Raw genomic sequence first — 15,555 nt, forward strand, 5'->3', positions numbered from 1 at the left:
AAAAAAAAACAAACACTGGACTTAAACAGCCCCTTAGCTCAAGCCCCGCAAGCCTGAGTCAGCTGGCACGGGCCAGCTGCAGGTGTCTAATTGCAGAGGAGACATACGCTGAAAGGATGGAGCCTTTCACAGTCGCATGCCATTGTCAATACTTCCCCAGTTAATTACTCTGACGAGCTGAGGTTAATCACTTTGTAGCTTTGGCATTTCAGAAGATGGAGCTGCCTGGGCGAAAGGGAAATGCCACATTTATTTGTTTCTTATGAGGGCTCTTCCTTTTTATGAACTCAACAATAGAAGGAGTTTGGGTGAGAGTGACAAGGCCGGGGCCGTGGAGCCAGTCGAGGGAATGAAAGCACATAAACAAAAGAAGATGCTCAATGTGTTCTGCAAAGAACCAGACCTTGTAGGGCTGAGGGATACACTGGGAATGGATCAAGGGGGTGTGGAGGGAAGGCTGAGACTATTTTGAGCTTGCCAAAAATTGGGGCAGGGGGAATCTGCAGAATTCAGAGATGTTAAAGCCAGGAGGGACAATTACGATCATCTAGCCTGACCTCCTCTATCACACAGGCCATAAAATCTGCAAAAATGCCTGCATCAAGCCCATCGCTTCTGTTGGAGCCTATCGGGGCCAGTGGATTGGCTTTAGGGTTAGCATTAGGAGCGGCCCGAGGGTCTAGGAGCCAACTACCAGAAATCAGGCCTGCTTGGAACACCAGAGAGGAACCAGAGGGCAGGGATCATGAGTCAGTTACCAAGACTCCAGACACCGGGAGGTCAGGATCAGAAGGCAGGACCAGCAGACCAGTGGTTCATGGCAGACTGAACTGGACAGACAACCTCCTCGTTCCTCCTCTGGCTTAAATAGGGGCTGCAGCCCAATCAGGAGCTTGTCCAATCAGAGCAGAGGGGTGGGGCTTGTGCCCTGGTTGGGCTTCATGGGCCCCGTCCCAGCTGCTGACTGAGCCGCCAGTGGAGGATTGGAGTGTGATGAAATCCGGGTCCCTGTTGGGAGTTGAGACCCCTGGGGCCTGACAGCTATAGCGGAGCGTCCAGAAAGAAACCAGTTTGGGCTTGAAGACGTCAAGTGAGGGAGAACCCATCACAGCCCGACGTGAGCTGTTACAATGGTTAATTCCCCTCACGCTTAAATATTTGCACCCGATTCCTAGTCTGAATTCGTCTGGCGGCCGCTCTCCACCAGTGGGTCTGGTTACCGGGTTTTCCCCTGCTGCGTTAATGAGCTGTCTGTTATCGGCGGCCTGTTCCCTGGGGAGGTGCCTGGAGACCGTGATCGTCACCTCTTCGCCGTCTCCTGGTTAAAGTAACTAGGGGTTGTATCCCTTGTCGTTTGTGTAGGCTGAGCTCGTCGCACAGCCCGGGGCTCTTTGCATCCCTCCATTTCTGCCCCCTCCACAGGCTCCCTGTGGCCACCCCCTCTCCTTGCAATGTCCCCCATTCTCCCCCCCACCCCCATACCAGCGGCTGTGTGCACACCCCATGCTGTCCATTCCCTTTCCCAGCAGGGGCGCTGCGTGAACCCTTATTATCCTCTTCCCTCCATTGAGAGGGGCTGTGTGGGCCTACCTTCCTCCCTCCCTGCATACCAGGGGTTCCCACCATTCCCCAACAGCAGGGTCCCCCATTCTCCACTCACCTTCCCAGAGCTGGGTGCACTTCCCCCCGCCCTCCCCAATTCTTCTTCTTGCTTCTTAACACACAGAGTGACTAGTTTGCAAACGGCCCCCGGACTGTAAAATGTTCCTGCGATTCAGGACAACGAAGGAGTAGAGCCGCCTCTGTTTGAGGGTAAATCACATGCAGACAGAAGGGCAAAACTCATCCCGTGAATCACTGGCTACAGAGAATTAAGCCCCACTCCAGAAATTCCTCTTTGGACTCAGCGCCTGGGCAGCTGAACAGTGGAGTCCCACGAAGATTTGACATGTCGTATGATTCCCGTGGCAGCGTTATTCTCATGGGGCTCCATCCTTATGGATTCTACTCGCTCAGGCAACGCTCTGAGCTGAGGCGGATACTGACTAGAGGAGGTGGGTGCTGGTGTCTCATTCTCTCTCATGTTGGTCCTGCATGCTTCCCCTCCCCGCGTGATATTGCCATGTGCAGTGGAACTCCCCACGGGTGCGTAATCTCTCCTGCTCTCTGGCAAGGGCTGACCGACCGCTGACAAATGGAGCTTTTCTCAGAAATGTTGTTTGCGGTTCTCCTCTGCTGTCCAAGTCCTCCAAAAATCACAAACGCCGAGGCAGGGCGCAGTTCAGCAGGGCTAGTCAGGCAGCTGTAGTGACAGGCAGGAAAGAGATTTGCTGCTCCACAAAGCAACGCACTCTGTGCAGCTGGGGGTGGAAAATTGTTCCTCCTGGCTTGGGGAAAGCAGATGGAAATTAGCCCGGAGGGTTGGCTCAAGGTTTCATTGACTCATTTGGTTTTTAGGGCCGGGTACTCAGCTGATGTCCATCTGCAGAGCTGCTTTGGTTTGAGTGGAGCTGTGCGGATATACACTAGTGCAGGATCTGGCTGTTCATGTTAGCAGCTAGGACGGGTCGCTGGGGAGCTCAGACTCTGAGTCTGTATGGCAGCCCCAGACTTCCAAAGGGCCAGATTTTGCTACCCTTAGGCCCTCGATCTCTGAGCCGTCCCACTGGCTCCCATGGAGGAAAGGGTCTGTTCAGCGTCCGTGTGCGTAGCCGAATCTGGCCCTGGATTTGCGGGTGCAGTTACGGTGGGTTCGACTGTCACAGCCCTGCCGTGCCCAGGTAGGGAACTAAGGTCTCTTCCCCTTCCTCGGCCCTGCTGAGAGTGAGACTCCAGCCTGGAGAGCGGAGAGCAGGAGTTATGTATCTGATACAGCTCCCTGTGGGTGACTGCTGGGTGTGGGTGTGGGTGGGGTGGGGGGGGGCATGGATTGTGAAAGGCCTGAGCTCCACCGCTCGTCCTTAGTCCCTGACCAATTTAACTGATGGGGTGCATGGCAGGGGGATGCGCTACTCCAGAGCGAGGGGGAGCAGGTGAGGAATCGTGACTTGGGCTCCCAACTCCTTCATTTCTCTGCAGCACCGCCCCGTGCGCGGGACGGGATGGTACCGTTACAGCCCAGCCCTCTGAGCACTAAGGGGCAACTCCCGTCAGGCCAAGCTTCCCAACCATGAGCAAGATCTTGACGAGGGGGCACCTTGCCGTGGGTTGACCAGCAGGTGTGCCCTGGGCCAGCACTTCCACCTAAAGAGAATGCAGAATGGTTGGTGCCACCATGCTGGGAGGGGTGGCTCTGCAATGGGGGATGCAGGAACCACACTGATTGGAGTCCCTGAGGGGACACGGGGACATCTCAGGGCTGACCAGGGGCTATACTGATTGAGTGGGGCAAATGTGTAGGATGAATCAGGGAAATAGCCTTCCCCCCCCCCCCACCAAGTCAGGGGAGCAGCTCCACAGCCGCTACCTCCACCGGCCACTTGGTGAGGGGCAGAGAGGAAAAGCCACATAGCAGTGGGTCCCCTGCATGTGGGGGGGGGGATCACCCGCCGGAGCTCAGATCCACTTGGCCAGGGGCCCCACCCCCCTCCTGCTGCCGGGGTGCCCTCAGGGGCTGCAGAACCACAGGCAGGGTTTGCCCCTCAGCAGCAGTGTCAAAGGAGCGAGGCTGCTGAGGGGTGGTGATCAGCGCATGTGACCCTTCTGTTATCTTCCGTGAGGAGGCCTTGTGCCTCTGGTAGCCGGGAAGGACTTTACCGCCCACTGCTCAGCTCATATCTTATCCCAGCGGAGGAGCTTTTCTGTGGGCCTGAGGGGAATGCTGAGCAAGGCTGGGGCGTTGCTAGACTGAGGCCTGGCTGATCTGCTGTGCCCGCTCACGGATGGCTTCCTGTCCCAGAGATGGTTACTGTCACACAGTGCTGTGAGACATTCACACACAGGAATTAGTATCGTTTGCATTGTGGTAGCACCTATGAGCACAGTTCATGGAACAGGATCCAATTGTGCTAGGGCCTGTACAAACTGAACAAAAAGACACACTCCCCTCCCCTGCAAAAGAGTTTATAATCCAAGACTAAGACAAGAGGCAACAGAGGGATGCAGACAGGCAGGAACAATGAGACAGTAGGGGCCGGGGTATCCGCATGCCAGCTGCCTTAGGGTGACCAGACAGCAAATGTGACAAATCGGGACGGGGGTGGGGGGTGTTTGTAGGCCTCACAGAATTATGTTATGTAGAAGCTTGGATTACTAAGGCCAAGACTTGGCTACACACACACACCTTGTACTGATGTACTATGCCAATATCGTTACAGCTGTACAACTACCCTAATGTGGAGGCGGTTATACCAGTATAAAGAGCCTCATGCTGGAATGACTTGTTCCTTTATGGGAAGAGGAATAAGCTATGCTGGTAGCAGGACCTTTACATTGGTCTAACTGCGGCCAGACTAGGGGTTGTACTGATCCAACTGTATCCATAGAAAATCAGACCCTTAACCGACATAGTGACACCAGCACAAAACCTGCGTCGATCAGGCCTGAAGCTTGTAAAAGAGCGCTGAGCACCCTTTTAAATTCTGTCGGTGAAACTAACAAGCTTTGTTCATAGTTAAGCAACTATGTGAAGGTCTTTCTTTCTAAACACAATCTGGGCCTTCCATGCCCTTTCCCAAAGAACACAAGTAACAAAACAAAACTATTGGATACTTTCCCAATAATAAAGGGGAAAAAAACCCATTTGGATGCAGCGTGATGCGATTGTAAAACCAGCCAGCTGAGAAAACAAGGAGGGTTGTTTTTTTTTGTCTTTTCCCATCTCCTTCCAAAATTAACACCATGTATAGTTTGCAGCTGCTGTCCTGCCATTAATTTTAAGTGGTTTTTAAAAATAAAAGACTTAAAGAGGAAGGGGCCGTTCTGTTAACAATAAGCTGCCAAAACGGGATTTAATAATCATAATAATTAATTAATAATAATTCATTGTATTAATACTGTTGACGTGAATTAGTCCTTTCTACAATTTCATGGGACTGATTAGTAATGAAAGAATGCAGTTAGCTGGCACTAGTGGTACATAGGCAGACTCCTGGCAGGGAAGATACAAAGAGTGCTTAGAATTCTGTTTCCATAATTGTGTATGCGTTTGGATTTCTCTCATTTTAATGTCTTTCCTCACATTGTCCCACATGGTTTCTGTGTTTTGAAGCAATCAGTGCAGTGTGTGGCAAACATATCTCCTTGAGCGTTTAAAGCACAACCCTAGGGAGGTTTCAAGTAAAACGTCCCAGTAAAGTTAAAATTAAGGTGCTAAACCATTGTATGGCTGCAAGTCGCTCCTAACACCAGGGTCCTGGCCAAATATCAATTAAGGTAATTAAATTCTGAGTACTTGTATCCTTCCCAGGGTTTCTGATGGATACAGTTCTCTTCACTCCGTGGCCTCACTTGTTGTTGTAGTGTTCCTGAGTGCTGCTAAGCCGTTGCTAAGCTCCACCTCAGATATGGCTGCATTTCTGTAGAGGGGAACATGATTCTTCTAGTGTAGATTGTCCAGTTATGTCGTGAAGTTTGGAAAGTGTTTGGGAATCAAAGTCACTATATCTGAGGGCTTGTCCTCCAAAGCGAATTAAATTAAGGCCACCTTCATTCTGTATCAGTGTCCACACAGGGATTTATTGTGGTTTAACAAATCCCTTTTAAAAGTTCATTTGGATTCATTTTCTTGGGTAGAGTAGCCCTGAGTTGCTCACTCTAGTCAAAACAAATCCTATCACGTAGGATTATGGCAGCACCATCGTGTGTCATTTTAACTGTGATAGGGCAACCGTTCAGAAGGTTTTGTTCTGTATCAGGACTCTGGTTAACACAGTGACAAAAGCAGCAGGCCTGGATTTTAGAATTAGTCACCGTTTTTGTGACTGGAATTATAATAATGGATTGTTGTTATTTACATTTGCACCTAGAGGTCACAACCAAGATCGGGGCCTCACTGGGCGAGTTAAGAGGGGGCCCATTACCGCTCTGCTCCATAACGTGATGCCTCTCCAATAAGCAACCCCGTTCCGCATTGACAGCCAACCTCATTCCCCCACTCCACGTCCTCAGTCGTGATTTAAAGCTGAGTGTCTGGAAGGGCAGGGTCGGTGCTGCTGGGAATCTCTGGAAGCCAGGTTAGCTCTTTTCAGAAGGGTCTGATTGGGGCTGGGGAAGGAGTTTAATGTCTCAGCGATGGCTAATGAGCCGTCAGTGAGGCAATTTTATCCGTGCAGCGAAGATCAGCTGAAGGGAAAGCCTGTTAAGCATCACGCAAGCCTGTCTGACACCAGATTCGTTATAGCTGAATGGCCCTGTATGCCTCTGGCTCGAGAAATCGTCCCCTTGTCTTCTACCAGGAAGGCTCCTCTTTCTTCTAATGAGGATGGGGAGAGAGGGAGGCTCATTTAGCTCCAGATGTCCCTGCCCCCGTGGCAAACGACGCTCCATCATTCTAGGGAGCAGCTCGGTTAAGAGCTGAGATGGGATGGCTCGAGGAGCAGACAGGTGAGTTATTTATGCAGCTCCATAAGGGTTAGAGGAGATGTGGCTCAACGTGGAACATGCCTGGTGTTGGTGTTTTGGTCTCACCGGGGTGCAGTGGCTGCCGGGGCACTGGCTCGGTATCCGAAAGAACATCCATCCAATTTAGATTCAGGGCAAGGGGAAGCTGAGTGTCCCCAGCTCCTTGCTGGTGGGAGAAAAGAGGCGAGGTTGGCCCCTGTTGCTTTGGAACTTGCTGCTTTCCGATGCTGAGCTGCGGGTAGGAGCAGCAGGGTGCTAAGAAGCCTTCAGGGCTTTGAAAATTCACAGCAGCACATAAAGAGAGAGGGGTGGAAGCTTATCAGATTTCCACCCCACTTCCTGTCCAGAGGAAGGCTTTTTAATCATCTTGCAGGCCACCATGCTGAGTAGGTCCTGCGTACCACAAACAGACAGAGTGCCTCTTTCTTTTTAAATACTTTGGCACGGTCTGTGTTAAGACTTGCTTCTGAGCATGATGGGGATATACTTTCTCCTGTATCTGGTGCAATTGCCGGGCGAAGCTAAGATTCTAGAATGACATATCTATGCTTCAGGTCATTTCCTGGCCATCTTGGGGGGTCAGGAAGGAATTACTACCTCCCATTCACTGGTGTGTTGTGCTTATTTTCCCTTTCATCCAAAGCAGGGTGGCAGCAGGAATCTGGACTCGATGGGCTGGGATAGCAAATTTTGTATTATGATGATGAGCCCTCTCCCTAGGACGGGGTATCGTTCTTCAGATCTTATAAAGGCTGATGTGGCAGCTTATGCAGCCGTGTGATGGGATGTAGCGGTGGATGAGAACGGACAACATACTGACATGTCAGAGGAGAGCGTGATGTGGAGATTCACGTTCAGTTAGCTGAACGTCAAGCCCGTGCTCAGGGGTCTCTGCCAAATCCGGTTTGTCCGAACTGCCTGATGTCACCGTGTCTGATCACTTGGAAACCTTTCTGCCTTATTCACCCCAGCTGCCTGTCAACGTCCCCCGCACACTCCAAATCAAAGGCAATACCCACTCCAGTGCCACATGGGCATGTGTGGGCTTGTGTGTGTGTTCATGGGGAATCATAACACTGTGACACCATGTGGCAGAAATGTGGAATAGCCTATCAGTCTTGGGCTGTGGTAACTGGAGCTGATGAATTTGGTGCATGGGAGTTCATGCAAACATTTTTTCCCCCCGTTTTTGTCTCGTTGGGCGTTCATCCCTCCAGAGGGCTGGGCATTGAGCTCCACGGAACTAACACAGGCGTAGTGATCAGCGGAAGAACAGTCTTGTAGAAAGCGATGGCAGAGCAATATCAATTCTTGGCCATGTGATTGTTGATCTTTTAAAGAGAAGGTTGGGAGTGAGCCCACAGGAGGTGACTCTGGCTGGGAAGACAGCGTCTCTGCGTTCTCAGTAGTGGACTCCTCCATCTCCTTGTCTGAACAGGGAACTTCCATTCCCTACCGATCGCTGGCTTGGTGTCACAAAGCACTTGAGAATCTGCCCTCTAAATTGCCCCTTGCCCAGAGAGAATTCTTCGGTGATGTAGCTGGGTGGCACCTCCCTTGCCCAGGTGCATTGGGTATTCTCATGGAGAAAGGGGTGCGGCCAGATTGTCTTTACACCCCAGTGGTACCCAGCTGCTGGAATGTGCAGAGCTGTTGGCAGCCAGATGTAAGTTAGAGCAGCCCCGAGGCTGCTCTAAGGCACTCATAAGTCTGGACTGGTTCCTGGCCAGCCCCGGAACCCAGAGTGGTGTAAAGCTACCTTCCCACTCCCCTGGGTCCTGCCCCAAGTGTAAACTCAGCCAGAGCAAAGACTCTAGTCCTCTGACAATACTAGCTCTGGGAAACAGAGTTTATTTCCCACCCCAGCCCCGCAACCTGCTTTTACCATGTGCTCCGATTTTATAAGCAGCGCCCCACTGGTGGTTTGCAGCATAAACTAAAACTGGCCAGTTGGATCAAGTTTCTTCCTTGCTTCTTGTTTTGGTCGGAAAAGGGATCAGGGAAGCAGGATGCGTAACCAACACTAGGTCACAAACACAAAGCTGCAGCGTTCGCTGCTTCCTTCACAACAGCCCCTTGCTGAGTCCTTGGTAGTGTTATGAACACCATGCATCTCTGAAGGCCCCCTGGAGAGCAGAGGGTATTTCCCAGTGGTAATGCCGCAAACACACACTCGTTAAACATCACTGACCGTGATGGAGCCTCTTTATTAAGGGGAGCGTTGCTGGCTGCTGCTTCATTGTTTTCCAGCCTGATCTTAGTCCGCCGGGGCCATGATGTTCTGTCTTCCCTCTGTATGCGGGAACAGCAGCTCTGCCTCCAGGTGAGCTGCTTATCTCAAATATTTAGGGCTTTTACTTGATCAAATCAAGGGCTTGATCCAGAGCCTGCTGAAGTCAGTGGCTGGACAGCCTGATGAAAAGGTGGCTGGACAACAAACTATTGTCATTTTAAAGCATGCAGCCAGCTTTAATAACGCGTGCCTCTCATAGGAATTTGGGAGGATTCATTAGCTAATGTCTATTAAGAGCTTTGATGGTTGTTATTGTTACTGATAATTATTTGTATTACAGTAGCACCTATGGAGTCCAATCAGGGCTCAAGGCTCCATTGTGCTAGGCATTGTGCACACCTTCCATGAAAAGACAGCCCCTGGGCTAAAGAAATTACAGTCTAAGACCCCGAGCCGGCAAGCACTTAAGCACGTGCTTAACTTTATGCCCTGTGGGTGGAGTTGGCGGCATTTTTTTTTTTTTACTGAAAAATGTTCCCATTGGAAAACGTGGCTTTGCCAAGATTGGAATTTTCTGCTGGAAAAATGTTGATTGGATGAAATTTCCCAGTTGGGAGAATCAAAACAAAGACCTGCATTTTGAATGGCCACTTGAAAACGAAGCCAAAACATTTCGCCTCGACATTTTGTAAAATTTTTGTTTGCGTCTAAAATGTGGTAATTTGCCATGTTGATCTTTCCAATTACAAACCCTCTTTGGGTCTTTTTTCACATAGCAAAATTTTTGGCTCCTTTTGACATTTAATTCCGATTCAGAATGAAAAGACATTTCAAAACTTCCCACAAAAGAAATATTCTGTTTCTTGAACAGCTCTTAACTGTGGTCCTGATCCAAAACCCACTGTGGTTCTTCCCAGTGACTTCAGTGGAGCTTCTCACAGGGCATAAAACTAGACCCTGTTCTTGTAAAGACTCACAAATGTGCTTAAGGGTTGGATTAGAGACAACAGTTGGACACTGCAAGCGGATGGGAGAAGTGCCAGGAAATGGTAAAATGACGCTCATCATTGCAATAAATAGTGAGGTGGACTGCTCCATATTGTTACTGTGATGATGATGTATCAAGCCTTTTAAATGTTACTTGTTTGGAAACTGTCAAATGCTTAAACGCTGAAAATGGCTTTTGCTTCCGCCTTGCAGGGGTCCCCTTCCCCAAGAACTTCCAGCAGGTGTGTACCAAGATCCTCACCCGCCTCTTCCGAGTCTTCGTCCACGTCTACATCCATCACTTCGATAGTATCATCAGCATGGGCGCCGAGGCCCATGTCAACACCTGCTACAAGCACTTTTACTACTTCATCAAAGAGTTCAGCCTCATTGACCACCGGGAGCTGGAGCCTTTGGTAAGAAGTTGATTACTTCACATGGGGGTGAAATTCACCTCTCTGCAGAGAGAGAGCATGAGGCCTATTCCCCCAACAAAGTCCTTGTCCTCACCTTAATGGCCCTTCGCCATTGAACCCTGCTCTTCGTTTCCATTGTATTATTTTCACATTGATGTACTGCCAGCAGTACCTACCTTGATCACCCTCTTCTCCATTTTTTCCCATGAGCACCTCCATGCTTTTTCCCTTATGCTTAGGAAGAACTCACCAAACCACCACCTGATCCTCTTTTTAAGTGATTCCTTAAACCCTGCCTCCACCACAGCACCCAAAAAATACCTCCTGGTATCAATTGGGTTGGTGACCATGTGGCTACTGAGACCGCCCTGGCTCCTAACCTGTGCAAACACACCTCTCCATACTGTTGCCTTGCCCTCACCCATGCTTGCATGTCTGTTTATTCACCTGTTGTCCATATCCAAGCTTGTGAGCCCTCCTGGGACAGGGTCTCTGATTGTACAACGCCTCGTTTAACAGGGCCCTGACCCCTGGCTGGGGGCCTTGCATGCTACCACAATCACAACAATAACTTAGGTCAGCCCACCTGGTTGGACGCCAGCCATGGTGACAGAAAGATGAGTGCAAAGCGCTTATGAAGGAAAAATCCAATCCGCAGCTACAAAACGGGGAATAATTGGTTAGGTAGTAGTACTGTCGAAAAGGATCTGGGGGTTACAGTGGATGACAAATTGAATATGAATCAACAGCGTGATGCAGTTGCAAAAAATGGCTGATATGTATCATTCTGGGGTATATTAGCAGGCGTGTTTCATGTATGACGCTGGAGGTAATTGTCCTGCTCTACTCAGCACTGGTGAGACCTCGGCTGGAATACTGTGTCCAATTCTGGGTGCCACACTCGAGGACAAATTGGAGAGAGTCCACAGGAGAGCAACCAAAATGATCAAAGGGTTAGAAAACCTGAGCTCTATGAGGAAACATTAAAAAAAAAAATCTGGGCATGTTGCTTCTTGTGGAAAGAAGACTGATGGGGGATCTGATGAAAGTCTTCAAATATGTTAAGGGCCAATATAAGGAGGTCAATTGTTTTCTATGTCCACTAAAGGTAGGACAAGAAGTAATGGGCTTAATCTGCAGCAAGAGAGATTTAGGTGAGATATTAGGAAAAATTTGGTAACTCTAAGGGGAGTTAAGCTCTGGAACAGGTTTCCAAGGGAGGTGGTGGAATCCCCAACACTGGAGATTGTCCAACCTGTACTTAAAAAACACCTGTCAGGAATGGTCTAGTTTTATTTGGTCCTGCCGCAGTGCAGGGCGCTAGATTTGATGTCCTCTTGGAGTCCCTTCCAGCCCGACACGTCTATGATTTTGTGGATGCGGAGAATTGTGATGACGTGAAGGGTCATTTGAATGGAGAGGGCTCCACATGAGCACAGAGTTCCTCCTTCGCAGATCTGATTGCAGGCTCAGGGCCTATATCCATGCCTTTAACTCCACTGTCCTCCCCCACTGCCCGGCTGTGAGAGACATTATCTCCTGACCTGATCAGTCTTCTTCCTGCCTCTGAGCACTGCACAGTGTCCTTGTAGTGCCACATGGCTGATGCAAGGGAGTTACAGAAAATTTAGGTCTGTGGAAGTTTGGGGAGAGGTGGGGAAGAAACCTCTCCATGTCCCTAATTAACTATCCTGCCTCATCACTGTGATTCTGACTCAGGTTATGGTAGCTCAGCTGGCCAAAGACCACTCAGGTTCATGTGACGTCCCTATCAATAGTTTAAGATGAACTAATTCTGATCTAATGGCCTGGAGCTCTGGCAAGTAGCACCTCAGCCTGATTAGCTCCTCTTCCTAATGGCACTAATCATGATGAGCTTGTTCAGTATTGATGAGCTGCATCTCAATAACTATTCCATCCCATTGTGGTTCATGCTGGATTGATTCCCGGCTAGTCGAATGCATGAGTGTCACGTGGCTGGAATGGGAGCCTGAAGATGCTCAAAGGATTTCAAAGCAGATAACTTATTTGCCAGAAGGGGTGACTGATGGGGTCCTCAGAGGCCACGAGAGACTGAGCTGCTTGGTACGATGATGCCGGTGTTCATCTGAAGGTGAACAGGCTGGATTCATCCTTGGTGTAACTTCATCTTCCTTGGCTCTTGAATGCCAATTAAGAGACGCACCAACAGACCCAACCATCCTTGATAGCTCGCGTGCTCAGCAGATGGGCTTGCTCTGTGGGTGACCACCTGGGGACCAAGGCAATGGCTCAGTCTTAGGTCAAATACTCTGACTCAGTGATTCAAACCCCAGCAAGGCAAATTCTTCTTCTGAGTCAGAGAAAGTGAGTCCTGGGGTCATGGGGTGCATAGACCGCAGGCTGCCGTGACCACGCAGACGTTAACAGGTAGGCCAGATCTCTCGGCTAAGGAGAGGCTCCTTCAGCGGAAGAGCGGCCAGAAGTCGGACCTCTAGAGAAAGAGAATCAGAAACTGAGAGTCTGGAAGAGGGTTACAGGAGCGGTGGACCGGGAAGCAGCAAAGGATTGCGAGGAGCCAGTCCCTGCTGCCTAATGCAGGGTCCCTTGGAACCCAGAGGAGTGAGCAGGCCTGGCTGGGGTCTCCTACCATCCGCCAGCCAAGGGGATAGTAAAACCTCTTGGAGCCAAGGGGTCTGGAGTCTATGGGGGCTGGGATTATTGCCTCTTTGCTGGGGGGACTGGGCTCCTGGTCTGTCAGACATTTTACGGCCCCTCAAGGGGAGAGGCTATAGACAACTCAGCTGGAGTCCTAAGAGGAAGCCACCCTGCCCAGGGCCAGATGACTGACGGTGGGGGGAGAGAAACTGAGGCAGTGGCCGTGGCATCACGCACAGATGTGAGAGGGCGCTGACTGCCAAAGGCACCCCGGACCTCTGTGCAATTCACTCACTTTCAGAAGTGATGGAAAATCAAGGTCCCATCTGCTTGTGTGTGGTCCATAAATAGCTCAGGGTACTTCTCCTGTGAGCAGGGGGATCTGCCCTGGGTTCCTTCTCCAAAACTGCCTTCCCCTGGACCGTGTGCTGGCTGGCCACTGCTCTAGTCTGCCCCAGAGATGGCTGCATTTTGCCAGGGTGGTGTGTAGAAGGCCAAATCACTCAGTAAGATCTAGCTAGTCGTTTTTGTAAAGTGCTTTTCTCTGCTATACACGTAAAAAATATGGCTTGTTAGTGCAGCCAAGACTCCAACCGGAATCCCATGGGCTGGAGGTAGCAGCTGAGCCCCCGTGCTCCCCCAAACAGCCTCCCGCTGGCTGAGACAGCGGGAGCCGTGCTAAGCTTGTCTCATCTGGGAGCTGCTCTTTTCTGCCTCTGGCCCCAAACACTATTAAAGACCAGGAAGCTGAAGAGGATGAGAGGGAAAAAAACTGTTGCTATAATAAACCACTTCCCCTCCCTAATGCTCTTTCCTTTAAGACACAATAAGTGGAAGTTTCAGTGCTAACATCCTTGCACCGTTTCAATAAGTCACGGGTCTTTGTTTATTTGTTTGGGGGGGGGGGGGGTTTGCTGGCCATGTCCTGATGTGAATTGTAAGAATGAGAAAATAATATTTTGTACCTAAATCGCCCCTTTTAGCAAAGGACCTCAGTGCACTTTAGCAAGATGAATGAACTTATCTTGTTTTTCAGAAGGGGGAAACTGAGGCAGAGGTAGACTAAGTGACTTGCTTGAGGTCAAACTGCAAGTCAGTAGCAGGGCCTGGAACAGAACTTTCAGGGTCCCACTCTAACCACTAGTCTACAGTGCCCCTGCTCCACACAGGAGACCATTAGTCGTGTGGTCTGACCCGTATAACACAGGGCAGATTCTTGCCCCTAGCCATGGTGATAGGGATTTCTTTCGTGCACCCTTTCATGAAGCTCCTCTCTAGATATTTGTTGTTGTTGTTCATTTGGAATATACATCTATAACACCTTCCTCCAATCCAGGCCGGCTGCTGCTTCCCAAATCCAGCTTCCATTTGTGCGAGGCCAGTGCGAGCCCATTGGCAGTTAGACTAATGCCCGTTTTCTCACCCGCCGGAGAATGTTACACTGAAAATCAATGTAGAAGCAGCTGGGATGGCCAATTTGTGTGCAGCCTTGACAGCTGCTGACTCTGTTTCAGGTCGTAGACTCAGTCAGTCCTTTTAAGTGGCGAATTGGGGAATGTAAGATCTGCAGAGAGTGGCTGCCTCAGAGACCTTCTTGCCCTGCTCCTGCTCCCTCAGCCAAACTCCCTTTTTGCTCCTCTTACCGGGTGGAAGCACGGTGGTGAAGTGGCTATAACAGGGCCTGGGAGTCAGGAGACATGGCTCTTTATTCTGGGCTCTGCCGCTCACTCACTGGTGTGACTCACACGACCACGCCAGTGTTCACTTTCTGTAGCTATGAAGCGGAGAGGGTCTATCTAGTTCCACACACACCGCACCACACTGTCATCACAGTGCCTGATATCTCTAATGTGTTTGTTCTCACCACATGCCTGTGAGTCAGGGCAGTCCCCCCCCATTGCACAGGAGGTGAGGTCCCCCAGGCAGTCCTGAAGGCCCACCCAGGCAGCAAGGTCAGCCAGGGTGAACCTGGGGCCCAGAGTTCAGTTGCAGGCCCCACCCACCAGAGCTCCCTTCTCTGTAATGCAATAGTCTCTGCAATAGTAACACACATCAATACTCTCCAGTGGATGAAATCAGAATGACTCAACTGTGTGTCATTGGCTCTATATGGCACACCGCATCCTGAAGTTTGCGCAAGTGGGGGAGTGTGCTGCTGTTGAAGTTTTGTGTTGAAGTTTTGTGCCCCAAAAGCCCAATAATGACCCAACACGGCCCATTCACGATTGACAGGGGATTCCTACCTCGCTCCCTACCTCCATAAGCCTACACTAAAGCCCTCAAGATCCCTCCTACTAGATATCCAGTGTTATCTTATTACTGTGCAGCAGGTCTGCTTTGGTGCGTTGCTGCAGTGATCTGTAGAACAGCACAGTGATCTGTAGGCACTAATTTGGAGCGGCGGGGGGGAGAGCGGGGGGGAGCTTCACAGGACTTTAGTGACTTTGAACCTCTCCAACTCGTCTGTCTCCTGGTCTCCTCCTCCCCTCTCTGCTTCCTCTCCTGTCCCTCTCAGTCCCTCCTGCTTCCAGTCTCGCCCTGCCCCTGGCCCAGGTCACAGATCCCAAGGCCAGAAGGGACATTTAGCTGCTCAGTGTTAGTTTAGTTTATGCCAGGCCTAGTGCCACAGCAAGATGAAAGGAGATTAGGTAGATTGGGGAGGGTTTGGGGTTTGTTTTGTGAGGGACAACAGTGTGGTGCCACCTTTGGCAAGTCACCCAC

The 15,555-nt window shown here is 50.4% G+C and overlaps 1 protein-coding gene across 9 annotated transcripts in view; it reads left to right on the forward strand.

Moving 5' to 3' along the window:
- MOB3C (MOB kinase activator 3C) overlaps positions 1 to 15,555 on the forward strand; it is a 75,138-nt gene that overhangs the window by 26,727 nt on the left and 32,856 nt on the right. For 5 of the 9 annotated variants that reach the window (XM_039486517.1, XM_039486520.1, XM_039486515.1 and 2 more), the window contains exon 3: positions 9,995 to 10,197. The exons of 2 other annotated variants lie outside the window; for them this stretch is intronic. In XM_039486517.1, the coding sequence (XP_039342451.1) occupies positions 9,995 to 10,197 (203 nt within the window). Of the gene's footprint in view, positions 1 to 1,726; positions 1,856 to 9,994; positions 10,198 to 11,652; positions 11,706 to 15,555 lie in introns of those variants that run through there. 2 more of the 9 variants (XM_039486521.1, XM_039486523.1) reach the window with 2 other exon arrangements.

This window comes from Mauremys reevesii, linkage group 8 (genome assembly GCF_016161935.1).
Source record: "Mauremys reevesii isolate NIE-2019 linkage group 8, ASM1616193v1, whole genome shotgun sequence".
Classification (NCBI taxonomy): domain Eukaryota; kingdom Metazoa; phylum Chordata; order Testudines; family Geoemydidae; genus Mauremys; species Mauremys reevesii.